General features: G+C 47.9%; 1 protein-coding gene across 1 annotated transcript; it reads left to right on the plus strand.

Annotated features, from left to right (window-relative positions):
• Positions 1–16271: 16271 nt before the first annotated feature.
• Positions 16272–27305, plus strand: numbl (NUMB like endocytic adaptor protein). Its single transcript, XM_068745871.1, has 8 exons — positions 16272–16415; positions 17925–17999; positions 19633–19707; positions 20818–20958; positions 22251–22458; positions 22548–22808; positions 25895–26074; positions 26170–27305. Exons 1-8 carry the CDS (start codon positions 16290–16292, stop codon positions 27303–27305), a joined length of 2202 nt encoding a protein of 733 aa, XP_068601972.1. The 5' UTR covers positions 16272–16289.
• The last annotated feature ends 139 nt before the right edge of the window (positions 27306–27444 follow it).

Here is a 27444-nt window from a genome sequence, read left to right on the forward strand (position 1 = left end):
TCCACGCTGCTTTGTCATGCCCTAAAGTGGGCTGGGCAAACGGGGGCCGTGTGAACGGGGGCCGGCTAAACCCGCCCTGCGGAGCCAAAGCGGCTCCAAGGAGGTTCTCGCTCATCTGGCTTAAAGCCGTAGGTCAAAGCCGCCATTGTTGGGGGGCGGTTCTCGAGCGACAGGCTCAAACACCAGTTCTTTCTCTGTCCTGTATTTTTACGTGTAGCGACTCATAATGTAATAACAGCTCAGGATTGTTTTATTTTTAATCTATTATTGGATTATTGTGACCCTCAGTATAAAGGCCCATTTAATGATACAATCAGTCAAGTTGTACCTCATTAATAAGTGCATGCTTTTCTGAGGTCTTTGCAACAAATGTTAATACTGAAGCTCCAAAATATGGATAATTGTTTTTATATATACTGAAAATGTGCTGCAGCCTGTCGGCCTTCCTCTGCTTGTATTTCTGCGGGACCAGTTGGGCTTTTAGTGCCAGTCAATAAGACACGACCACTTTGTGAAGGTCAGTCAGTCTATAATCTCCACGAGCAAAACAAACTCCTAAACCGCTGGAAAGCCACAGCGATGATACGGATTACGGTTTCCCTTTCATGTCTCTGCTGCTCCTAAAGTGTCTCGACTTCACTGGAGGGTTGTTTGAGGACATTAAGGGTTAATGTGGATTAACAGACAGATTTAACACATTATAGTGCGTGAGATGTGGCAGCATTGAACATCAAAGCAAACATATGATTATTTTAATTCAGGTGCACATCAAGAGGCAAAATATGTGATTTCTAATGGATCTATATTTCAGTGACATCATCGCTTAGCTTCGACGTTTCCTGTTGAGAAGCTCGGACAGGCAGGCAGAGTAACGGGGCGGATGATAAAAGCTTTCAGAGCCTTATTGATTGAAGAGTTCTGGCATGCATTATGCATGGAGCGCTGTGTCGATAGGCGACGCTGAAAATGGGAGGAAATGCGCTTTTACATGGAAAGCAGCCGGTGTGCACTCTCTCTCTCTCTCTCTCTCTCTCTCTATTGTGTCATCAAAAACAATAAACAAACAAACAAACTTCGTCTTTACAGATCTGAGAAGTCTGATCACACACAAACACGCAGTGTTGCTACAGCAACTATCCAGCAGGGGCGCTGTTAGACCAGAAACAAACAGGTGCCTTTGGCTCGCTCCTCCTCTCCTCTCCTCTCCTCTCCTCCCCTCCCTCTCTTTCTCTCTCTCTCTTTCTCTCTCTCTCCTCTCCTCTCCTCTCATCTCCTCCCCTCCCTCTCTTTGTCTCTCTCTCTCTCTCCTCTCCTCCCTCTCTTTATGTCTCTCTCTCTCTCTCCTCGCCCGCTCCTTCTTCACCTCCTTTCCTCCTCTCCTCCCTCTCTTTATGTCTCTCTCTCTCCTCCCCTCTCCTCTCCCTCTGTCTCTGTCTCTCTCTCTCCCCTCCTGGCCATCAGTTCTTGTGAAACACATTTTAGTGTGTATCTTGTGAAGCAACGATAAACTGCAGCGATGCCGACCCATTCAGTTTTTTTTTTTGGTTCTGACAATAAATCAAATCTTCATCATGTCACTTGAAAATAAACTTTATTGCCGTTTGCTGGACAGCAAGGAGGCCAGAAGTGTGGCAACGATGATTCTTTCTTAAACCACTTTTTGTTGTTTCCATATAAAGCCTGTTGGTGCCGTCAGAGCAAGGACAGAAGATGTCACAAATAAAACAAGCTGAACAATCAGAGATTGCAGACCCTCGCCTCCAAGTGCCCTATCTTGCACTGTTAAAGAATCCTTAAAAAAATTCTTGAATCTGGATCCAGATCCGGATCGACGCCATTCTCTGGGAGGACCAAGCCACGGACAGAACCTTGGTTGTGTAAAAATTTCAAGTCGATTGGGTTACTAGTTTATGAGTTATGCGCACGGACAGACAAACAGACAAACAGACAAACGGACCCAATTGCAATACCCTCGCCTCCCCTTCGGCGAGGGTAATGAAAGTCGTGTGTTCACCTCATCGTCCCTCTTAAGTGTGTTATTCCCTGCAGTCTCCTGGACCCCCACCTCCCGCTAGATCACCAGAAAGTGTTTTGTTGATACCCCACATGTAGAAAACTATTTGCAGACTGAAATGTAAAGTGTTAGCAGAGTTCTCTTTGTTCCTCTCACTCTCCTGTTCTCTGCTCCTCACCAGGAGGAGCTAAATGTGTGTCTGCTGCTTCCGTTTCCATCTTTCTCTCTTCTCTATTCCATCAGAATCTTTTTCCAGAACTTTCTCCCAAATATCTGCCGCACCCCCTCTCCGATGTCCTTTCACTGTCTCTGCCTTTCCAACAATTTCCCCGGAAATAAATCACGCCATTGGTTGCCGGGGGATCTGGTTGCCATGCAGCAGGTTTTCACGTCTGTCGACTGTAGTGTGACTAAATGACATGCTGAAGATGTTTGGATGTGAGGTTTAACATGTGACCATGTAGAAATGTGCATGATCACACACACACACAGACAAACCCTGGTGGACTGAGAGCTATTGATCAGGGGAAACGCTTGATCAGTTGATAGATCCAGTAAATGTGTATGTGCTTGTTCTCGCTCCTCCACGTGCCGTAAAAAGATAAATCTGCGATAGTGGCGGCGTGCGATGATGGCGAGCCACCGAAGAGAGAAGTCATGAATGAGGAGGAGGGAGAACGAAGTAAAGGAAAGTGGCGTTGACTGGAGGCAGGAATCAATGTGCAGCCCGTCGAGATAAAGCAGCGGGTTGGTCTGAGTGGCGTTTTTACTCCACAGCACTCGATGGATGAGAGACATTCTGATGCCTCTCAGGCTCCTCGCATTCTGAAACCAGCGTATGGTTAAAGTTAACCCTTTAGAGCCCGAACCATGTACCGGAAATCGTCAGAAAACTCCATTTTATGTGGAAAATAAGGTCTTAATGGAAAATAAAAGAAAAAACATTAGAATTAACATAATTTTTTATATAAGTGCTCTAATTTATTTAACTTTTGCTAAATCCTGAATTTTTTTCCCATATAAAATACTGACGCCTGTGTTGGCTCGGATCCATCAGCTTTTTTCTGGAAAAGAAACATCAGACTTCTGAGGTAGAAGTCTCAAAATCCAGAAAGGCAGAGTCAAATATCAAATCTGATACGTTGGCTATAAAGGGTTAAGGACACATCATGCGGCGTGTATCCGTTGACACACACACTGCTGTAGGACACGCTCTGCAGCAGCAACACACTGGTTTATATTTAGAGCACTCCAGTGTTCATCCCACTCTTCATCACCAGAGGTGTTTGTCTGCTTCCTGAAATCAGACTCTTGTTCTTGTTGACTGCTGATGGGTCGCGCTTAGTTTAATGACTGTACAGAGGAGTCTCTGGTGAATGACACACACACCTACACACACACACACACACACAGTGTGAAAACCACGACTAAAAATGTACTTCCTGGGTAAAGAAAAACACAATTTCAGTTTTTGGTGAAGGTGGAGAGATTGTGGATTCATATTATTGTTGGATCTTATTCTCTCAATAATTTAGCGGTAAGTCTCCATCAAACATTTTTTTTATGTATAGGAAATGTTAATTGAGTTAACATGTGACCAGAGCGTTTCCCATTTGTCCAAGACATGGAAGTTTTTGTTTTTCTGCCTCGCCCAAAGGACACTTTTACATGTCTGTCCCCACTTTACCTGTCTTGAGCCCTGGTTCTATCCCTGCGATAGCATCTAGCTAGACCTCTAAGACAGAGGTTGAAGCTTGTCCTCTGACTGTCCTCTGACTGTCCTCTCACCCACGCTGTCCCTTTGTGGTCCACATTTACACACGACTCAAACAGCCTGTAAATCGCTGCCTTGTAAAGCCCTTCTTTAGAACCGTGAGCAAACGGTTAAATGATTTCAGCTCAGCATCTGAACCGGACTGGCGCAGCCATAGCAGATGGAGAGGAAAGAACACCAGCTATGACTCACTTCATAATCCCTCCTCCCCTTTTCCCTTTATTCCTCTCTTTCTGTCCTCCCACTCTCTCGCAGGATTTGGAGCATCAAACATTGATTTGCCTTTATTTTTAGAGCGCCGTTCTCGCAGCCACAGCGTTTGTTTGTGCATCCGGATGCCAGACGCTCGTCCACGCCGGTCTGGTGGCGTTTGCGAATGTGTCAGTGGCTCCTTTTCCCAAGTGACTCCCTTCTGAGGAGGTGTGGTTCTCCTTCTCAGTGCGCGCCCTCTCCTCCCTGTCCCTCACTGCGAGAGCAGTATCATCCCTCTCTCTCTCTCTCTTCCTCTCGTCTGTCCGTGTGCTGCGGCTCCCCATCGGAGGGACGCCTTCCTTTCTGCTTGTCATTTTCTGCGTCTCCTCTCGCCTGGCTGTCGCTGAGATGAGTTCCTGTGGAGATATGGGGGAAGCCATCGAACTCAGGTGAGTCGAGTGGGAGGGGAGACCTGTGTGTTTACACAGGAGGTGGCGGAGGACGTCTATCCACCCGCTTCGTGTGTGTGTGTCTGTGCACATATTTATCCGTTGTTGCTGCATTTCTGTGTGTGATTGTGCACCCGGGTGTATTTTGGTGGGAAACTGGGTCGCCTGTTACCGTGGCAATCAGTGCATCGGGTTGTTTGTCTGAGCCTCACCTCCTTTTCTGCCCATCAAGTTGACCTTGTTTAAAGAAGGCAAAGATCTGGGCGCTCAGCAGAGTGACGATGGGAGTTGTAGTTTGTCATGTCAGGTTATTGGCTGGCATTCATTGCCAAAGTGATCGTAGGTTGAGTCCAGCCTGTGTCCTCTGGGCTCGCGGTGGCTAATAGCCTTAGCAGATGCATTAGTGCCCATATGGAAGAGATTAGACCTGCTAAACTGATACATGTGTGCACGTTGTTTTCGTGCACAGTGAAAATGCAACATGTTTCTCTGATCACATGTAGTTGTGTTCGCTTGTGTGCACATTTACGCCTCCTTTCTTATATGAAATCTTTAGCCACGATGAAAGAATGGCTCGTTCAAAGCCCTTGTATTCTGTCCTTTCTCCATCAATGGAGAAACTCTCCTGAGCATTGCAAAGCAGAAAGGATGATGATGGTGATGAATATATTTATTAGATAGAATGTTAGAGTACAAGTACAGTCACACAGTAGCATGTATTACAGTACAAATAAAGTCAAACATCCTGTCTAAGAGGAGCATTTCAAAAAAGCCCTTGCGGTCTTGTTTCCGTGCTGTCGTCGAAGGAGACCAGCATAGTGTGTGAGAGCAACCACAACAGGAGGGGCGTGAGGGATCCAAAGACCAGGAGAAAGGACAAAGAGCATCCGTTCATTACTGTATCTCATAGCAAACGCTAGTGAAGGTTGCCCGTTATCTATCTGAAGACGCAGAGGACAGGGAGTGTCCGGTGAGGACACCGCGTGCATCTGTGTCCCATGAGAAACCAAACATGGTCTCAAGGCTGTTGGGCTGAGGCCCCCCGCTGTCTGTCTGTGGGAGAGAGGGCAAAGGGAATGTCTGGCAAGAGTGCAAAATAACATGGAAATAATAATGGTGTCGAAGAATACCAATATAATTCATACAAGTAAAGACAAATTCCTTAAAGTTACATTTTGCCGCCACAATAATGGAGTAAGAGAATGGACTCGGTTAAAGTGAACAGCCGAGCTATCAAGAAGAGGATTACATAGAATAGACTTCAAAGAGATCACATCTAGAGTCGCTTAAAGATAAAGTATTTTACATTTAGAGACGGGTTCATAAAAAGGTGAGGCGACTTTCCATTCCTTTGATGTGAAAGCCTGACCCAGAAATGATTTCATTAAAAATAGGCTCAAGTCAGTTGATCTTAAAACATGGAGTCACGACGTGAAGAATTCTGGTCAGCGTTGTGGGAAGGGTTAAGGGTTGCAGCCGGTAGACGATGGTTAGGATAAGAAGTAAGCTATTGAAGACCTGCAAAATCAAACGTGATGGCACTGCCACGTGCCTGCAAAGTTCTGACAAGGTCTGAACTCGGGCTGATCCGATCACATGATCGGAAATCGGGCCCAATCATCTGCAAAAAGCAGCGACCCAATCCTGAGGTCACCAAACCGAACCCCCTCAATGCCCTGGAGTCCAATCGCACTGGAAATGTGTCCGACTTACTCGGGACTCGAATCGGGAAATCAAATGACTCGGACTCGGGGGGGGGGGGGACCTGATCGGGACATCCCTACTCTGAACTATATAAAATACTGAACTGTTTGATTAAGCACTTTTTATCTGCGAGCTCTTCTCAAGGCTGATTCGTCGCCTCGCCGTTTGCGCTGGTGACCCTCTGCACACACCTTCTGTTTGAGTGAATGCAGACTGACCTTAGGCTGAACAGGGTGAATGCTACTGACCGAATGTGACATGTTATGCTTTTAGGACACTTCCTTAGGGCATGCATTGGTGAAATAACAAAGTGAAGGACCCATAATATGCACGATTGAGATGCCAGCTAAATTGCCCGAACCTACATTTGCTGCAATTTTAATGCAGAGAAAGCTCCTTGATTTGGGGTTTGAGTGGACGAGCTCAGTTTATGAATGCCGTCATCTCATTTGGTCACTTGGCGTTCTTCACTGACCCAAGAGTCTGACGTCAAACGTGCTCAAGTCAAGCTCCAGGGTGGGGTTGACAGGACATTGAGACATTACAGCAGCAACAATGAGGTCATTCAGGTTGGCTTTGAGTTCACGGAAGGTCACTTGGTGGTCATAGCGTTTTAAGGCAATCCCAGCCGCTGGGATTAAACTCTGGTTCTTCTCTGACCGTGCAGATGAGAGCAGGAGCCTGCCTGTGGAATCAGCCCGGGCTGATAGGAGGGAATACAAAGTGGGAACATTATGATACTGCAGCATATTGACCGGTCTGCTCCACTTCTTGCCTGACTGAACTGTGTTTAGATAAGCTTAGACACACACACACAGACACACACTCTTCCTGTCCTGGTTGCAGACACACACACATGCCTGCATACATCGCACAAAGACACAAAGGGGTAGCGTTGTCTGTGCCCCTTTAGCTGCTCCAAGGCCAGGGAGGGATGTGGATTGTGTGTTTATGTTATCTTGTAACCTACTCAGCCACAGACAGACAGACACACACACACACACACACACACACTCTTAATAAAACAGACACACAGGTATGAGTATGTTTGTGTACAGTTGAAATACATGCAATGACGTCCGCACTGAAGGACAGTAATACTTGCAAAAAAAATGGAGAGGCAGGAAGTGAGGCGCCTTGAAGAAACACAAGCTTGCAGCACACACCCATAAGTGCACGCGCACACACACACACACACACACAGAGAGTCTGCTTTTCCAGGCTTAACTCTAGTGGGTGTTAACTGAACCAGCGGCAGGAGGGGACGTGACAAACAAAGTGATAAGCCTGGAGGAACACAATAATTGGTGTGAGTCGATGTGCATGAATGTGTGTGTGTCGGTCGGCCTCCTGGTGTAATGTGTCAGCTCTAACTGACACACTGTGTGTGTGTGTGTGTGTGACTTTGAGCATGCATGTATCTGCTTCACTCTCTGTAAAACCAACACAAAGTTCTGTTTTCTTGGACTCTGTTTCGCCAGCCTCACTGAGCAGAAAACGCAAACCAAACGTTTCTCTCCACCAGTTCTGGATCAAATCTGACTCACGAGGTCCAGTAACCCTAACCCTAACTCTAACCCCAGCAGACAAGAGAGAATAAAATCTGTCAGATCAAAGTGTGAAGCGATTGTGACGCCGCCCCAATTTTTGAGAATTCGATTTGGAATTTTGTGTTCAATCAAACCTGAAACATCTGATTTGTGATCGGCCTTACGGTCGCCCTTAACGGCCAGTTGTAACTAACACAGTGTAAATGTAACTAAATATAATGTAAAATAAATGTAACTACTCCTTAACATGCTGTTAAATAACTATTTATTACTTAATTACGTTACAAATATTACATATGAAATTGCACAGTTGTAAATATACATGGATAGCTTATTGCTGTAATAACCTCCGCAGAGGCGAGGCGGAGGTTATGTAATCGCCCACGTCTGTCTGTCTGTCTGTCTGTCTGTCTGTTAATTCAATTCAATTCAATTCAGTTTTATTTATATAGTGCCAGATCACAACATAAAGTTATCTCAAGGACTTTACAGGATTAGCAGGGAAAGACAGAACCCAACTTGACCCACAAGAGCAAGAACTCTGGCAACGGAGGCAAGGAAAAACTTCCCTTTAACGGGCAGAAACCTTGGACAGAACCTAGGCTCATGGTGGACGGCCATCTGTCTGACCGGCTGGGTTGAGAGTGAGAGAGAGAGAGAGAGAGAGAGAACAAATTATCATCTGTGTGTTGTCTGCCTTTGAATTCATCTTACTAATCGTCCTCACAGACGCTGATGAGAAGTCACAGTTCGTAAAAATCAATGGCCGACACATCACAATCAATATCAACACCGTGGCGGCGTTTCTTTTGTTGGTGAATACTTAACCTAAAATATCTGTAGTGGAATATAAGTCTGCCACGGATCTGGCCTTGCTGAGTCCGTCCCGCGGAGGGCTGACCCGGCATTGTCCCTTTGGTGCCGTGTGCTGCTGGATGTCCACTTATTTATAGATAATGAAGTCAGACTGACTATTTCTGTCCTCCGTTGTCTTCTCGTTTTGAAGACGACCCTTCACACAGCAGGAAACGCGCCGTACAATTGAATTTGACTGTAAAGTTAATGCCTTTTACAGTGTGAGAACTCCTACAGGGATGGTTCATGTCATGCTGTTACGAACTCCATTGATTTGATCTATGGTCTATAATTAATATATATATGGATTGTGGATCAATCCTGAATCTCAGTGAGGAAGAAACGTACAGCCCAAATCCTTTTTATGGAGTGGCTTATGGAACAAGCTCGTGTGTGTGTGTGTGTGTGTGAGAGATCATGCTCCCACAGTCCTAACCTCAACAGAAATCCTGCCATCATGTCACTCAGCTCTGTGGCCGCTGCACCGTGGGCCTCAGCTCTGTGGCTGTGGCCGCTGCACCGTGGGCCTCAGCTCTGTGGCTGTGGCTGCTGCACCGTGGGCCTCAGCTCTGTGGCTGTGGCCGCTGCACCGTGGGCCTCAGCTCTGTGGCTGTGGCCGCTGCACCGTGGGCCTCAGCTCTGTGGCCGCTGCCGCTGCACCGTGGGCCTCAGCCCTGTGGCCGCTGCACCGTGGGCCTCAACTCTGTGGCCGCTGCTGCTGCACCGTGGGCCTCAGCTCTGTGGCCGCTGCTGCTGCACCGTGGGCCTCAGCTCTGTGGCTGTGGCCGCTGCACCGTGGGCCTCAGCTCTGTGGCCGCTGCACCGTGGGCCTCAGCTCTGTGGCCGCTGCCGCTGCACCGTGGGCCTCAGCTCTGTGGCCGCTGCCGCTGCACCGTGGGCCTCAGCTCTGTGGCCGCTGCCGCTTCACCGTGGGCCTCAGCTCTGTGGCCGCTGCCGCTGCACCGTGGGCCTCAGCTCTGTGGCTGCTGCACCGTGGGCCTCAGCTCTGTGGCTGTGGCCGCTGCACCGTGGGCCTCAGCCCTGTGGCTGTAGCCGCTGCACCGTGGGCCTCAGCTCTGTGGCCGCTGCACCGTGGGCCTCAGCTCTGTGGCTGTGGCCGCTGCACCGTGGGCCTCAGCTCTGTGGCTGTGGCCGCTGCACCGTGGGCCTCAGCCCTGTGGCCGCTGCCGCTGCACCGTGGGCCTCAGCCCTGTGGCCGCTGCCGCTGCACCGTGGGCCTCAGCTCTGTGGCCGCTGCACCGTGGGCCTCAGCTCTGTGGCTGTGGCCGCTGCACCGTGGGCCTCCATCCACGGCCCTGATGTTCGAGGGGCTTCTTTATTCACTGCAGCTGCTGCTCATGTTCCTGACGGGGCTGCATGAGGCAGCACCGAACGTGCGTTACTGTCCGTCTGTCCATCCAAGCGTCTTACGTCTGTCGACATCAGAACCGGCTCCTGGTTATTTGAGCTGCGGTGATCCCTCGGTTTCTATGGAAATGTATTGCCGACTTATTCCTGCTGATTGAGGGGTCTGTGGGATTGTTCTGCCTCCCAGCTGTGCGCTGATGTGGAAAAAGTAACTCAGTCGCCATCTGCTCTGGGCCCGGCCTGATTGCTTTGTACCCGGCGATCAGAACGATACGACTTCCTCTGACCCGATTTACAGTAATGTGTTAAAGATCGGCGAGTTGCGATGGAAGCCGGATAGAAGCACCGACATCAGTTTGCGTGTTCCGTGTTTGAAAGGCAAGACCTGCAAACAGAAAACTGCTTTCAGTCTGCAGCGCATCTGAAAGTCGTTTTCATTCTGGGTGTGTCTTCCTGAACTGTCCTGGAGGAGAATGCATGGATGGAATTGTGCAGCTGTGTGTCACAGAGAAACCTTTAATATGGTTTTCAGGAATGCAGACCTCACACACACACACACACACACACACACGTACATATTCACACACACACACACGTCTGCACAGCCTCATGAACCGCAGCAATAAATAAGGCCATCCTGTCCTGGGTCAGACTAAACACAAGGGCCCTGGTTTAGCTCCACTATGTCACACTCCCTTATTTTTTAATCACGCACACACACACACACACACCACCTGTCATTGGTATGAGATAAAGAAAGAGGATGAGCGACAGAGTTTGATGACGGTAAGAGTCGACGTCTTTATCCGGGTCATTCAGTGTCAGTGGAAGACCAAAAACTGGGTCAGTGTGTGTGTGTGTGTGTGTGAGAATGAGAGAGAGAGAGAGAGAGAGAGAGAGAGAGCAGAATATAGCTGCATAGCTTTTTATTGTCTCACATCAGCATGGGGAGGAGTTAGAATCAAAGCGACATTCGACTGAGAGCACACACTGACAAAATGGTGAAGACAAAGCATGAATGCCTGCATAAAACAAATATCATATTATAGACGATAAAAGTGACGTAATTCTTGAACAAATCCTCTTTTTGATTCTCACCATCAGAAATGTTTGACTTGAGGAGCTTGAGGAGAAAATCACGAATGGAATCAGAGACTAGTTCGTGGACAGTCGACTTCTAGACTGGACTTTACACGGGAAACAGCACGAAAGGAACGGCTGGCGAGGCGAGGGATTCGTGCACAGGGGTTCTAGTAATGATGGGAGAGGCAACGGCCTAAAGGTTCCGTGCAACGGAGGGTTTATTGTGATATTTGATTATGCAAAGAGGTTTCTGATATATATTTACTCTCAATGAGAAACAGCTTCAACAGCTGAGAGAAGGAAACGGAGACGGGCGCATCGTGTCCACGGTGGACGCTCGGCTCAGTGATGGCTGCAGCAAGACAATCTGCTTGTGTCTGTCTCTCTCACTCACTCACTCCCTCACACACACTGTTGCTGTTTCTAAGACGGCTTCTTCTGGTTGAGCAACATCTCCGAGCTCAGGAGAATCGTATCCAAGGTTGACCGGGAGCTTGTCCTCCGTGCCTTTGCGTCCCCACGCTTAGATGATTGCAACCGTCTGTTGCGTCTTCTGCAGCAGGTCCAGAATTCCGCTGCACGGTTGTTGACTGACACCAACAGAAGGGCTCGTATTACTCCAATTCTCAAGGCTCTCATTTGCCCCTCATTCCCGGTTGGGGACCCGAGGAGGCCGCTCCTTCCAGGCTGTTGTGCCGAGGCTCTGGAGTGAGCTTCCTCTCTCCTCTCTCCTCTCCTCTCCTCTCCTCGTTCTGTGGACTCTATTGATGCTTTTGAGAGTCATCTTAAAAACCCACTCGTTTTAACGACGGCAGATTTAGGGGTTGTTTTATGGCCTTCTCGTTGTTTTAACTTACACCTTCTGAGATTGTAGTTTTATCTGTGTTTCTCTATTTATGTTTGTTGTTCTGTACTTTATTGTTCTTTTGTGAAGCACTTTGTGATTCGTCCTGTCTGTGAAAGGTGCTATAAATAACCTTTAGTTACTTACACATGGTCCCATGTTTCCTTCCCTGGAAGTTCACAAACTCATTACCGAGGCGAGGCGGGGGGGTAGTGTAATCGCCGGCGTCTGTCTGTCTGTCTGTTAGCAAGATAACTCAAAATGTTCTGGACAGATCTTGTTGGGAATGTTACCAGAAACAGATTAAATGTTGGTGATGATCCAGGAGAGATCCTGGAATATGGATCAGTTTGAGATTTTCTTCACATTCCAGTCAATGGAGCTTCAAAATGTGTTCCTCAATATATCGGTTGATTATTGACCGATGTTTATGTAATTCGATACACTTATGTGTGTGTGTGTGTGGGGGGGGGGGGGGGGGGGCTCTCTGACTGCTTTTCTAGTTACTTGTTGTAAGGCGTGATTTGTGAGCATCTGGTTGAGAAGTATGAAGGAGTGGTGAGTCCTGATTTGCCAAAGTCTCTGAGCCTCATAAGAGCATCTGGATCAGGAAGGAATGTTCTCACACACACACACACACACAAAGCCTTTTTTATTCCCTGACAATCAGCGTGAGTGTGAGTGAACTCTATCTAAATCACTCCCGGTTTAAACTATTTCCTTGCATTCACATTGCCAGAGCTGCAGACATTTAGCTCCAGGTCCATCTTTACATCCAGACAAGGACAGAGCAAGAGGAGCATAAACACCAGCGAGGAAGAAGCATTCGTGTGTAGTCTCTCCGTTCATAGTCTCTTCGTGTGTAGTCTCTTCATGTGTAGTCTCTCCGTGTGTAGTCTCTTCGTGTGTAGTCTCTTCATGTGTAGTCTCTTCGTGTGTAGTCTCTTCGTGTGTAGTCTATTCGTGTGTAGTCTCTTCGTGTGTAGTCTCTTTGTGCGTAATCTTTTCGTGTGTAGTCTCTCCGTGCTAAGTCTCTTCGTGTGTAGTCTCTTCGTGTGTAGTCTCTTTGTGCGTAGTTTCTTCGTGTGTAGTCTCTCCGTGTGTAGTCTCTCCGTGTGTAGTCTCTTTGTGTGTAGTCTCTCCTTGTGTAGTTTCTTTGTGCGTAGTCTCTTCGTGTGTAGTCTCTCCGTGCGTAGTCTCTTCGTGTGTAGTCTCTTCGTGTGTAGTCTCTCCGTGCTAAGTCTCTTCGTGTGTAGTCTCTTCGTGTGTAGTCTCTTTGTGCGTAGTATTTTCGTGTGTAGTCTCTCCGTGCTAAGTTTCTTCCTGTGTAGTCTCTTCCTGTGTAGTCTCTTCGTGTTTAGTCTATTCGTGTGTAGTCTCTCCGTGTGTAGTCTCTTCGTGTGTAGTCTCTTCGTGTGTAGTCTATTTGTGTGTAGTCTATTCGTGCATAGTCTATTTGTGTGTAGTCTCTTCGTGCGTAGTCTATTTGTGTGTAGTCTATTCGTGTGTAGTCTATTCGTGTGTAGTCTTTCGTGTGTAGTCTCTTCGTGTGTAGTCTATTTGTGTGTAGTCTATTCGTGTGTAGTCTTTCGTGTGTAGTCTATTCGTGTGTAGTCTCTTCGTGTGTAGTCTCTTCGTGTGTAGTCTATTCGTGTGTAGTCTCTTCGTGTGTAGTCTATTTGTGTGTAGTCTATTCGTGTGTAGTCTTTCGTGTGTAGTCTATTCGTGTGTAGTCTCTTCGTGTGTAGTCTATTCGTGTGTAGTCTATTCGTGCATAGTCTATTCGTGTGTAGTCTTTCGTGTGTAGTCTCTTCGTGCGTAGTCTATTCGTGTGTAGTCTTTCGTGTGTAGTTTCTTCGTGTGTAGTCTCTTCGTGTGTAGTCTTTCGTGTGTAGTCTCTTCGTGTGTAGTCTTTTGTGCATAGTCTATTCGTGTGTAGTCTCTTCGTGCGTAGTCTATTTGTGTGTAGTCTATTTGTGTGTAGTCTTTCATGTGTAGTCTCTTCGTGTGTAGTCTTTCGTGTGTAGTCTCTTCGTGTGTAGTCTACGCCGACGCACTGAATAGTGGGTTTATGACAAGAGTGGCACTTCATTTGTCTCTGAGGCTTCTAGCTTTATTTGTATATTTCTCATGCAGCCCACTCCCTCGGTCTCCTGCACTGTTCCCCTTGTGCAGATGAGTCCTTGTGTGGAGTTAGGCCCTTTCTGTTGCATGCTGGGCAATGCTTCCCCCAGCCTGGCGTCTCTCTCCATTAGAAAGTGTTGACTGCGGTGGAGTCTGTTGCTTCACGCTGTTCTGATTATCGAGTCATTTCCTCCTGATAGACTCATGAACATCTTGTCGTCTGTCTGCGTAACAGAAGACCGCTTGTACAGCTGTCCAACCAAGTTGCATCTGAGAATATTGTTTTGAATTGCAGTTCTAGTTTGTGAAAAGGTCCTCAGTCGATAGTGAATATGAAGCGATGTCCGGCAGCAGGTTGGAAAATGTTGCCTAAAACAGCGGAAACCGGAAACTGAGATCATTGAGAAGAAATGTAGGAAGAATCTTTGATGTTTTTTGGGTGGCGTAGTGGTTAACGCTGTCGCCTCACAAAAAGAAGCGTGAGTGGTTGTTCGTCTCAGTGTGGCCCCCCGCCATGCGCTGGCGATGCATCCGGGGTGTATCCCGCCTTTGGCCCATAGCAAGCTGGGATATGCTGAATGAATAAAATAAAATTATTTAAAGTAATAAATAAATACAAATAAAAATGAATTCAACGTAAATAGCGTTAAAATCTCAGTAGCATTACTTTGTAAACAAACCCGGCATCCTGGACATATAATCGTGCCGTGAAAGCACCAAATAAATTCAGCTTGACAGTTCTGGAGCTGCATTCATGATTCTAGACCTCTGCTGTAAAAATGTCTGGATTTGATTCATCACTTTCAGGGTCGTCCTGAAGCAGAAGCTCGTCTGCACTCCAACCAGGATAAATACAATCATCTCACACACAGTTTTCATTTTACGATTACTGGATGATGGATGGATGAAAAAAAACGGATGATTCTGCTTCATCTTCGGTCCTGCCGCTTCATTTCTCCTGGCTTGGCATCAGTTGCCAGATCCGTTCACCGGTTCCTCCTCCTGTCCCAAACCATATGAGGGCAGTTGCAGGGCAGCCTTATTCCCGAACGCGCACCTCCTCCACCCTGTCCCTCCTGACACCCCCCCCTTCACCTCCCCTGTAGGGTCTGACACACCAGCTACAGCAATGCTGGTGCCATTCATCTGGTGCTATTCCCAGAAATGACATGCACACGCCTTGTGTGTGTGCGTGCGTGTGTCCCTGCGGTCAGCGGAGTCAATGGGCCTGTTGCATGTGAATGCTCTGCATTACACACATGTCTGACACTCACAGGCACGTACAGTAAAGGTTCCTTCCGGCGTATCGGCCTTTGATGCCCGTCACTGCCAGCAGCAGCGATTGTGAGAAGTCATGTGTCTGTGAGTTTAAATATTGCCATGTACACACTGGCCTGCATAATGCAGAGCACATTTCGTCTCTTCCCTGCTGACACATGGACATCAGACATCTTCAGAGTAACATCTGTGTGGTTTCACACTCTGTCGTTATCGTCAGGATGGCGAATCGTGGGGCGACCGCATGGTAAGAAACGCTACAAAGACGCTGCACGCTTTACTCGGATCGGCCCAAGCGGGACGAAGACAGATATGACTGATCACAAGATTTAAAGCGCAGAAAAGGTTTGCATGGAGAAGAAAAGCACAAAGTGAAGTTTAAAGCGTGTTGGAGTGTTGATGGAGTTATTCTCGTCTCCAAGACCAAGGCTGCAGGTCAGGGGAGAATTTACGCCTTCGTTTGAGGGGCAGTTGAGACTGCAGGGGCACGAACGGGGTAATTATCGTTTTAAGCGGGTCATGCTTTATTATACTGGGAAATTAGCATAGCTAAACCAGAACAGCAGGCTGAGTGGGCTAATTAGTGCAGAAGAGGATCGTGTGTGTTCAGAGGGCTAGTGTGTGTGTGTGTGTGTGATCGCTACGGTATTCTCTCTGTACTCTTGATATTTGTGGCCTACATGATTTGTGTTTATTAGCGTCTACCTGTGTGATTTGTGCGTCATCGTGGCAGGAAGCGAGCGTGACGCTAAAGCTCTGGCTGCATAATGATCTCGAGCTAATCGATGAAATCGCCCACACTCGTCTGGTAATCGATCAAATCGCCCACACTCGTCTCGTAATCCGACGTGAAACACCGGAGTACTTTTTTCTTTTCATAGCGCTCTTGTGACGTTTCTTTTAACGAGTCTTGTGTGGATGGAAGCTGTTTGGTGTGTGCGTGTGTGTGTGTGTGTGTGTGTGTTAATGAGTCCTTTGTTCATGGGCTTTGTCATCCTTGGTTCTAAACCAGTGGTTCTGTGTCTCCAGCACCAGGGAGCACGTGGCCCCGGAGATGAACAAGCTTCGTCAGAGCCTGAGGAGGAAGAAGCCCACCTACGTGCCAGAGGCCAGCAGGCCGCACCAGTGGCAGGCGGACGAGGAGGCGGTACGGAGGGGGAAATGCAACTTCCCTGTTCGGGTGAGCCTTCAGCGCCGCCGCAGCACTGCTTCAGATTAAATGTTTGTCCTGAGGCCTCAGAAGGTATGAAATGATCATGAACATGATAATTTCAGAGCCATTAAATGAGTACGGGATGATGCAGGGGAAATGCCTGTCGAGGGGTTTATTGTCAGGAATCAATGGAGGAGGATTGTGGATCTGGAGTAATCCGTTCATTCTTAATTAGGCACCTCAGATCCTGCTTGTAGTTCATAAAATAAATAATAGGAATATTGTAAAAAAAAAAAAAAAAAAAAGTGTTCATAATCAAAAGCCAAGGAAATGTTGCTAATCCAGGAAAATAATTAACCGATAGGTTTCAATTTGTCCTCTCATTTCATAAAAAGCTTTATAGCTGTTAGCCAGAAAGCTGCCTTTATTTCCGATGCAGTCAGATCAAATAACTTTTCCTAATTAAAACACAAACTTCTTTTTGAATGCCGCGCATACAATAAGATGCATTATTGATGGCCTCACTTACTGATAACCAGCATCGGTCTGCGTCGCCCATCTGTCTATCGCTGAGAGCAGAAGTAATTTAGTGAAGAGACAATGACAGTGAGAGATGGAGGACAGACAGAGGGAGGGAGGACGGCGAGCTGTAGTTACAGATTAATAAATGACATTGTGAAGGATGAGGAGAGGAGATTGAGAGACATTGTGAGATTATAAATGAGAGCAGGAGAGAGATATTAAACGATAAGGCAGGCAAAAAAGAGAGTGGAGCGGCTCGGAATGAATGCAGGAACCAGATACGGTTCTCATGAAAAATGGTCCTGATGGGAATATTGCACAGAGTTTATCATGAAATGAATCTTGGATCTTTAGACAAAGGAATTAAACCCATTTTTATTTTTAAACAGCTCCGTTATTTGAGCTTTTCTTTGCTCTGTGTTCCAGTGTTCTTCTTTTCTCTCACACATTTCTGCCTTCCTGCACTATTAATGGCTCCTGGAGAGATGATGAACGGTTCCAGAGAAAGAAAACAAAGCAGCTGCACTCAAAACAGAGAAACTCTGAAGGCCAGAAGAGCAAAAAATGCAGAGTTAGGGAGAAAAAGATTATGTTTCCAGAGTCAAATAAAAAAGACAAAAATATCTCCTCTCTAAATGATTGCTTAATGAATCCCTGGATCTCAAAAGTACACCCGATACTTGTATCGTCTGGAACTGGATGTTCCATCTGCAACGCTGCATCCTGTCGTTCAGGTTGCTCTGCAAGTTAAAGGTTTCCCTCCTCCCTCCTGGTCGCACCCGAGTCAAGCAGCGTCACGGAGCCGTACACCACAGACAGACTTCAAAAGTGTGTGTGGGGGGGGGGGGGGGGGGGGCGCTGATGGGACGGATCGGGCCTCGTTTTGGTTGCTTATCCTCTTTGGTGCAGCTCAGACTGCTTTACTGACATGACATCTACACAACGTCAAGCTTGAATCGTGTTCTGTCTCAGATCTGAATTTGAGCCCTCTGCACTCTCTTTTTTTCCCTGCAGTACCTGGGCTTGGTGGAGGTGGAGGAGTCCAGAGGGATGCACGTGTGTGAGGAAGCAGTGAAGAAGCTAAAAGTGGTAAGCACCCTGCAGACACACACACACACACACACACACACACGCACACGTCCCCTGCTGCAGGCCCAGAGGTCCCCTTCACCCGGTTACACGGCGTTGTCTCGTCTGATTGTCTCTTTCTCTCTGTCTCATCCCACCACACCCAGGAGAGCAGACCATAGGATTCCAGGACTCTCTCTCTCTCTCTCTCTCTCTCCCTCACATACACACACACACACGGTCCCCCCCGGAAGGCAGGATTCGGACGGGGGGCGTGTGAACGGCGCGACACAGAGACACACAGTCGCAGCGGAGACAACAGGCGTCTCTGTCAGCTGCTGTTGAGGCTGTTTGTGGGCTCCCATGTCTCCTCGTCCCAGAACTGATTCCCAAGCAGGGCTGAAGGGCGGAGAAATGCTTCGTACATTCGTTGCCCTTCTCTCTTTTGAATGGTCCCACGTTTCTCTACGTCTGTCATTTAAATCTCTCCGCTCCTCATTCTTAAAGCTTTTCATACCAAAATCATCTTTCTTCTGGTTTCTTCCTTTCATCTCCACCTTTAGCCTTTCTCTCGTTCCTCGCTCTCTCCTTTCGTCACCTCTGGGTTCGCTCCATCTGCTCAACTTATTCCCAATGGGATTATGTAAAAACTGGGGCTCTCTGTCTCTTTGCTCGGAGTTTGAAAGCCTTACGGAAGTATGGAGTTGTTTCTTTTTGAGCCTGTATTTTTAGCCCGGCCCGTGCTGAGTTTGTTATTAGCTCTTCCCTGCTGCCCCCCCCCCCCCCCCCCCCACTATAGTAGGAGCCTCAGTTTCCACCTGCAGCAAGCATGTAGTGATCTCTTCACACCAGCGGTCGGTCCCCAACCTTTTTCCTGCCACGGACCGGTTTCATGCCGGTCAATTTCTTTGCAGACTGGGGGGTAATTAAATAAAAAAAGAGGAATCTAATCTTACCAATAAACTTTATATTATGCACTTGCAATAACTATTAAACAAGTATTACACCAATATCTACTCACCATAAATTGTGGTCTCAATAATCGCTGTCCTTCATGTTCATGGTTTTTTGTTTCATAAATTCCACATTCTTGTTTTTTAATCCAGCGTTCTTGGTCTCTATGTGCCGAAGCAGTTTTGAACCCTTCACTGTCTCGTTAACGAAGCCAGGCAGCTTTAGATAAACTGTTTTAAGTTTGACTCCTGGTTTGTCTCTTAAAAGAAGTTTTCTTTTCTTCTTCCTCCTCCTCCTCAGTTGGACTTTGCCCATTAGCAAAGAAGCTCTCCGAAGACGTTTTTTTGTTTGTTTGTTTTGTATTAATTTTCACTAGTTCACGTCTGTTTTTAGTAACGTATCACGTGACCAAGAAAATTCACAGGCGAATGTTACGTTGGAGTAAATCCAGTCGTTTTTCTAAATAAAACACGTTTTAGACGCTAATAATAGAGACAACGGAAATTGTATAAATTAGTTCTTCTTTCTGTGCGGTCCGGTAACAAATGCCTGGTTGGGGACCGCTGGTCTAAAGTACCGTGAGCTGCAGTGTGTGTGTGTGTGTGTGTGTGGCTTTACCTGCTAGCAACTTGTTTGCACCTCTTGAAATGCTTGCAAATGAAATAAGTGTCTGTTTACTGTTACTGTTCTGTCTTTCCAGAGTGGGAAAAAGACCGTCAAGGCAGTGTTGTGGGTTTCAGCTGATGGACTCAGGGTGGTGGATGACAAAACTAAGGTGAGGAAGACTCGGTTCCGGTGTGTGCGTGCGTGTGTGTGTGTGTTCAGGTGTTTTATCTGCCTTTGGTCTAAAGCAGACAGAACGGTCACCTCATCCCTTGTGCTCATGTGTTTGAGGGCTTATCTTCTTGCTAGAGAGGAGATGGGCAAGCAAACGCACACACGCAGCCTTGGCGTGCACGTGCACGTGCAGCGTGCCTGGTGGCGAGGCCGGCCTTGCCGTGGCTCCACTGGAAGCAGAGTTGAATAAAGAGCGGCGATGAATAGAGGAGAGAGAGAGAGAGAGAGAGCTCAGTGAGAAACAGGCCACACACACATCACCTCACCGACCCCGCCCCACCCCAGTTCTAATAGGAGAAGGAAGAACTGAACGACCACCAATGCACCAAATCTGTATCAATCCACGGATACAAATAGTCCCGAGTAAATCTGTGCTGTAAGGAATGTTTTTCATTATTTACACGTAGAGGCGTAACAGAAATGTTTCGTTCCTCTTGCATCGCCTCTTCAGTGGCGTTCATTGTCAGAGCGGCCTCCGCGTATGAATCAGCGAGCCATCGGTGAAACATTTTCCCACAGTCCCTGAATGTAACGCACTGACCTCCATGACTCGTCGTCGTCGATGAGCCACCGCGAGTCACGTGCTGCTTCTGTTCACCGATGCCGAGACTTGCCCTGAGTCAACTGGCTCACAACGAATGGACTCTTATTCTTTCGCCTCTTCCTCCTTCCCCCCTCCTCATCCTCCCCTTGCTTTGTTCCCACCAACACTGCAGGAAAGGAAGGAAGTGCGGCGTTGAGTGTGTGTGAGCCCTCATTCTCCTTCTTCCCTTTCTTGTTCCTCTCGCTTCTTGTTTTGCTTCGCTCTTTATTTTTGGTGAACCAAAGAGGTGAACCGTTAAGGGGGCCCCTTAATGTACACAGAGAAAGAGCAGGGCGCCTCTTATTCTGCACGGGGGGGGCGACTACAGACACAGGGACAGGCTGAATTGACCTTTTCTAAAAGGATGGCGAGTGGTGGAAATGTCTGCCTGATGTCATCGTTTTGTGTTTGCCGTCGATCCAGACTCCCGGACGTCTCATCTCTCTTTCTCTTAACCTTCTTCAGGACCTGATTGTGGACCAGACCATAGAGAAGGTTTCGTTCTGCGCTCCTGATCGAAACTATGACAAGGCCTTTTCCTACATCTGCAGAGACGGTACCACCAGGCGGTGGATGTGCCACTGCTTCATGACCCTCAAAGACTCGGTGAGGGGCCACGAGCCTTCCACCAGCCCCTGAGACGAAGCTGTCTCCCAGGCTGTGCTTTCTGTCTGTTCATAGTAACCAGGTGTTGGATTTACATTTAACTCTCTTAAGTCCAGAAAATTCCTGAGTTTTTTTTCAACGTCTTCCGATTAGAAACATACAAATAGAATGTTTATTGATGACAACTTCAAATTATGATGCATTGTGGTTTCAGCACTTTGGATGATTTCATTATTTTAGGGCCTAAAATGAGTTGGATTATTAATGTAGAGCAGACCTGGGCATGGTACGGCCCTTTGGTTGACTCTGACCGGCTCGTGTAATGTTAATTGGAATTTACAAAATAAACACATTTTCTAATTTTAACTCATGCATGGACTAAAACTGAATTCAGTGACAGTTCAGTATGATGCATCTGTGATGTCTTTAGGATGCTAAGAACCTTCACACAACATTCCAACAGTACATTAAACTCAAAATGTGTTTCAGAGTGAATGTGACTGAAAATGTTCACTATATGAGTCACAAATGGTGAAACGTTCACATTTATTTTACCATTGTTTTGAGAGATTTGACATTTTTTTGTAAGGCAACCTCAATTTTTCATTGCTTAATTATAACATACTTTTACAAGCTTGTTAAAACAATGCTATTTACCGCTTTAAAATAAATAAATAAAGTAATATAATTAATATCATGCAGAAATGAGTTCAGCCTTTTGGCACGGCCCTCCAGAATACTTTTTGTTTCTCACGTGGCCCCATGGAAACAATCATTTCCCACCCCTGCTCGAGGGAAGACAGCGCAGTGCCGACAAGACGAATTGGGATTAGGATTAGACAGAATCTTGGGGAGTTATCTGTGCATGTCTGGCTGTGTTTATATCCACCACACTCGCTATAGCTCTGCCTGCTCATCTTATATTAAACTTGCTTCTATAGATGCCATGTCTCTCCTTTAATAAAGGAGTGGAGAAAGACAGTCAAGTGTTTTGAAAGCAGGAATTACCATAATTGGAAAAAGTCATGCTGGAATTAGTTGCATGGCGTGACATGAGGCGTAAAACTCCTGTAGAGACATTTAAAACGGAAAGACTTGAGATGGATAATTAACCACTAATCGGACTTTTCCTGCATCTGCTGTGTTTTGTGTGAATTGACACGAGCAGCAATCATATCAATCCTTCAAAAAGTCACTGGCGCCAACAATGAAGACGAGCGAAGTGTGTTTTGCATCTTAAAATAACCCCCCCCCCCGAAGGGAATAAATTGTGTCTCTTGCTCATCCACCAGGGAGAGCGACTGAGCCATGCCGTTGGGTGTGCCTTTGCAGCCTGCCTGGAGAGGAAGCAGCGGCGGGAGAAGGAGTGTGGCGTGACGGCCTCCTTCGACGCCAGCCGCACCTCGTTCGTGCGTGAGGGCTCCTTCCGGGGACACTCCTCCTGCAGCCAGCAGGGCGGCAGCAGCGAGCGAGATGACAAGCTGATCGACAAGAAGAAAGGTGGTAGCAAGATGGAATATAAAGGTGGAGAAGGGACGACAGTGATGGGTCTGGAACAGAGATAACATTGCACCCACTTCCTCCTTCAGACCAACCTTCTGCCGTCCCACCTGGCACCGCCTCCCCTCCTGAGGGGGCAGCATCTCCCATGGAGCGACCAGAACCTGGTGGGCCTCACGCCATCCCTCGTCGCCACGCGCCGATTGAGCAGCTGGTGCGTCAGGGCTCGTTCCGGGGATTTCCAGCTCTCAGTCAGAAGAATTCTCCCTTCAAGAGGCAGCTGTCGCTCCGCCTCAACGACCTGCCTTCAACGCTGCAGCGCAAGACGGACTTCCAGGCCAAGCACCCCGGTGGGTCGACGCGTTCTGGAGGCTAGTGATGAAGGGGGGGGGGGGGGGGGGGGGCTGCTGACTTTCTAATGACTTTCCACCGTCGCCCTTTGGCGCAGTGGTTGAGAGGGTCGTCCTACGACCGAGAGGTTGGTGTTTCGATCCCCGGCTCAGGCACATGTGTACACTGTCGTTGTGTCCTTAGGCGAGACACTTCACCCACATCGCCCGGGCGCGTGCGCACGCTGCGACCAGCAGCAGAGTGTAACTGCTGTGAACCAAATCTACCTTCGGGTGCAAATAAAGTCACCTTACCTTGATGCCAATTTCATAAACCTTTTACTGACCTGACCCTTTAAAGAGATTCTCGTCAGCTGATCGGTTTATTGGTTTTGCTGATTGTCAAAGTGAAAGTAGGAAAGTGCAACTGAGATCACTATAGAAGATTTTAAAGGGTATGGATAAAATAAGACACCAGCTCAGATTAGGCTTCTTATTAGCTAAAGTAATACATTATTTTAACAGCTTGAGATAGTTTCACCTAAACTTTATATCCAAACTGGTAATTAACGCCCCTTTTTCTGTCCAGTAATACAACTGATTGTCATTTCTGAATGTCCAACAGCCTTCCTCTAGCCCAGGGGTGGGCAAACGTTTTGACTCGCGGGCCACAATCGGTTCTAAAATTTGACAGAAAGGCTGGACCAAGAACAGATGGATGGAGTATTTGTGTGAGCTAATATAAATGACACATGAAAGCTATTGCATTAAAGGGTTTGGCCTTTTACAGGTAGCACTACAGGGAAAAGGTCAAATGAATGAGGTTTAATTATATAACAATTTTATTTAATGATATCATTTGTACAAGTTTGGCGGGCCGGATTAAAAAGACCAGCATATGGCCCCCGGGCCTGGGTTTGCCCATGCCTGCTCGAGCCTCACAGCAGCATGAACAGAAACTGAGCTGGCCACTGTGGCAGGTGCAAAACTGCAAATATAAAACATCTGCCACGTGGCCCTCGGCTTAAATGCACAGTGTTGCTAGGAAACGCAGAGGATGGAATCGCCTGTCTGAAAGGCTGTCTGTGAGCTTTGCACCATGAAGTTCTCCATCTGTTCTCGCTGCGCTCACATCCAGTCGCCCCAGCCTCTCGGTTTCCACAAAGTTTTCAAGCACTTTATTGGAGAATGGCTCAGCTGTCACAGCTTTGACAGGAAAAGGCGACACACGCCTCACCGAGCGCAGCGGTTCCTCAGCCACATTCTAAATGAGCCATCAGCATTTTAGCATTTTGCCACATTTAAATGTGCAATTAAAGGGTTTCTGTGCTACTTACAGAGAAATCCATCGGGATCTATCCTTTGCAATGTAAAAAAAAACAAAAAACAGAAACAAATATTTGTTTTTTTCCTGCAAAAGATATCCTTTATATTTATAGTAGAGGGATTTTATATACTTAATAAAGGCAAGGAATATTACAACATCCCTCCCCCTCAAACAATGAAGTATTTACTCAACTTGTGGCTGCAGATTGGGGGTCGTACTCTGTTCTTTTTTTCTTGGCTTCATGTCAACATCAATGACCCTCATGGAATCACATTAAGGCTTTAACCTCGTATTCGTGTTTTCAACCAGGCAGGCTGTAATTCTCCAATAGAATCCTGACACTGAGTGCCGGCCAAGAAAAGACGCTTACGTGAAGTGCTGTTATTATAATCAGCCGTGCTGATGGCTGAGTACGTGTGGCTCTGGATTTCCTTGCTTCTTTTTTTTTTTTACTAAGAATAATGAATATTAGCTAACGTGAGCTCTCACAGGCTGGGGGGGGGTCCACACTGTGTGGGGCCACAGGATAAGAGTGCTCAGCAGAAAGGCTGATTATAGTCATTAGAGGAGGTGAGAGCGTTGACTGAAGACGAAACCACGGCATCCCACTCCCGCCCCTTTCATCTCAAGCTCATATTCCCCTGCTGCTGCTGCATAGGGGTGATGGCGAGCTCCTTTCTCTATACTCCACAGCCGCAGCCAGTGTCTCTGCGCTCTGCTGGCGCTCTCAGCAGTGTGTGGATTGACCCACCCAGGGCTCATTACTACCAGCCCTGGTCAATAAAATCAGCGCTTCAAAAACACATTTCCAGAAGCGTGAAGTTGCCCAAAGGGGTCTCATTAGCAGCACTGGGTGCTGGTGGGACGCCGGGCCGGCCCGCTGTGGCCCGTGCCGCTGCGCTGGCCTTGGTTTTGTCGGCTGTGTTGGTAACGGTCGCTTCCGGGGCCTGGGCCGGTTCTTCTGCGTGTGGTTCTGGGGGGGGGCCCCGAGGGTCATTCTCGAGGGGGTTCTATGGCAGCTTGGGGTGATCTGGGGGGCTCGTGCTGCTGGGCCCGGGATGACCGTCCTCTCCTTGCGTGGAGGTTTCACGCATGCCAGGTCCACCACACCAGCACCTATCCAAAAAAGAAAAAAGGATATTGGATAACCTTTTAGCCTCATTAATTAAAACCATCATCTCACTCGTTTTGCTTTTGTTTTATGTTCATGTCTTTTTTTAGTATCTGACCCAGTTTAGTATTAGAAACATAAAACTAGACAGAATCAGGAGCGAGTTCAACACATCTTCGCTCCACTGTTCAGTTATGAAGGGTTTTAACTGCTTCTGAGCCTTGCGGGACAATGAACAGGGAATCAGACATCGCTCTTTAGAGCTGAGGTCGTTGCTAAAGAGCTTTAAAGCGGTAGTGCACATGAAAGTCTGACGTTATTCCAGTTAATCCCTCATTGAATGGACCACTTACATTTTGGCTTTTAATCATTTGATCTCAGCCGTTCACAGTTTTCACACTGTTGTAACCTTTGACTAGCGCAGTACCGGATTGTCCTCGGTATCTTTACTGATCAGTAGAAGGTCGGCATCAATGTCGTCATCTGCTCCAAAATCGATGCTTTTGAGGCACAAATGAATTCATGCAATTTTCTTATTTTGTCTGTCCCTCTTCTCAATCCTCCTCTCCTTTTTGCCTCTTCTCTTACTTTCCTTACTTCCTCTTCCTCTTTATTTGCCTCTCATCCTCCTCCCCTCCCCTCTGCGTGCCCCTTTCTTGCTATTACTAGAGATGGATATGGGGTTGCCAGGTGAAGGAGAAGGCAGGATTAATGCCTTGTGTTGCCAGATCAACGCCTCATTTACGAAGCCATCAGACGAGCTTTATTCCAACTCGTCTTTGGCTGCAAACGGCGCTCCATCCTGCACTGTTCCCCCGGTCCTGCCTCCACCACCTGCACCAGTACCGGGTAAGCGTCAGATCAATACTAATATTGATGATTGTATTTTTTTTACAGTGCACATTCAGTAAGGATTAAATTCTGACATGCATTTATTCCACTAGCAGCTCCTTCCTGGGTGCATCCGGAGCCGCCGCTCCACTCTCCTCCTCCAGTTTCAGCAGCAACTCAAATGCAGGCCGGACACAGACGCACGCCCTCCGAGGCTGAGCGGTGGCTGGAGGACGTCTCCAAGGCCGTCATGGCTCAACAGAGCCCACCCCCAGGCCCCACAATCCCCACCATTCCTGGGCCGCCCTCCATTTCCAGTCAGCAGATGTCCAGTCAAGTAGCCATATCGGTTGCCCCAGTATCCACTGTCCTTCTGCCCCTTGGCACCTTGTCCAAACCTCTCATGTCGGGCCCCTCTGCTCTCTCAAGTCAGGCCCCAATGCCCCTCACCCCCATGTCCATTCCTCTGATACCAGGGCCACCAGTGTCAGGCCCCCCGATGTCTCTACCTTCCATGTCCATTCCAACAATGTCTGCTCCAAGCATGACGGGGGCTCCCACCATCCAGCCTGCCCATCCTGGGCCCCCAGGCCCCCTCCCGAGCTCCATGCAGCCCTTCCCCTTGGCTTTCGATGCTTCTCCACCCCCAGTTGGAATGTTTGCAAGCCAGCCTGTCCAACCTACATTCGTGCCCATGCAAACTTACATGCCAGGCCTCGCCAGCAGTATGACCTATCCCAGCGCCAGCGTTCCCGTGGTGGGTATCACACCATCACAAATGGTGGCTAACGTCTTCTGCACTGCTGCAGGCTCTTCCGGCGCAGGTGTAGCCATGGGCTCAACTGGGGGAGGACCCAAAGTAGGGGCCCTCGGGCCTTTCGGTCAGCACCATTTTCAACCAGGAGCAACAGGTGCAGTTGGACACACTGGAGGGTTTTCTACACCGCCATTCTCGGCCACGCCACCCTTGTCGACAGCCATTAACGGCCTACCGCCGCTCAACAGCACCGTGATGGACCTTCAGAACGGGACGTCAAACGCTGGCGGCAGTGGCAGCTGGCCGCCGGAGGGGAGCCAGCTAATAGCGCCGGCAGTCAGCGATGCCCAAGACGACGATCGTTTTGAGGCCAAGTGGGCAGCACTGGAGGCCAAAGCAGCGCCTCAGCAGCCCGCTAATAAGGCGCCAGCTGCTGCAGCAGCCAACCCGTTTTCCAACAGTCGTCAAAAGACTTTTGAGATTGAGCTTTAAGACAGAGTTGGTTGTCCTCCCAAAGCTGTAGCTTTAGCCTTGGCGTACGAGACCGGAAGGCTGACCCAGTACTTACACTCGGAACGGGATTACAGTTCTTCATTTTCACATCTGACGTGTGAGAGCGTGCAGCAACTCG

Source organism: Brachionichthys hirsutus, chromosome 11 (assembly GCF_040956055.1).
Source record: "Brachionichthys hirsutus isolate HB-005 chromosome 11, CSIRO-AGI_Bhir_v1, whole genome shotgun sequence".
Lineage (NCBI taxonomy): Eukaryota > Metazoa > Chordata > Actinopteri > Lophiiformes > Brachionichthyidae > Brachionichthys > Brachionichthys hirsutus.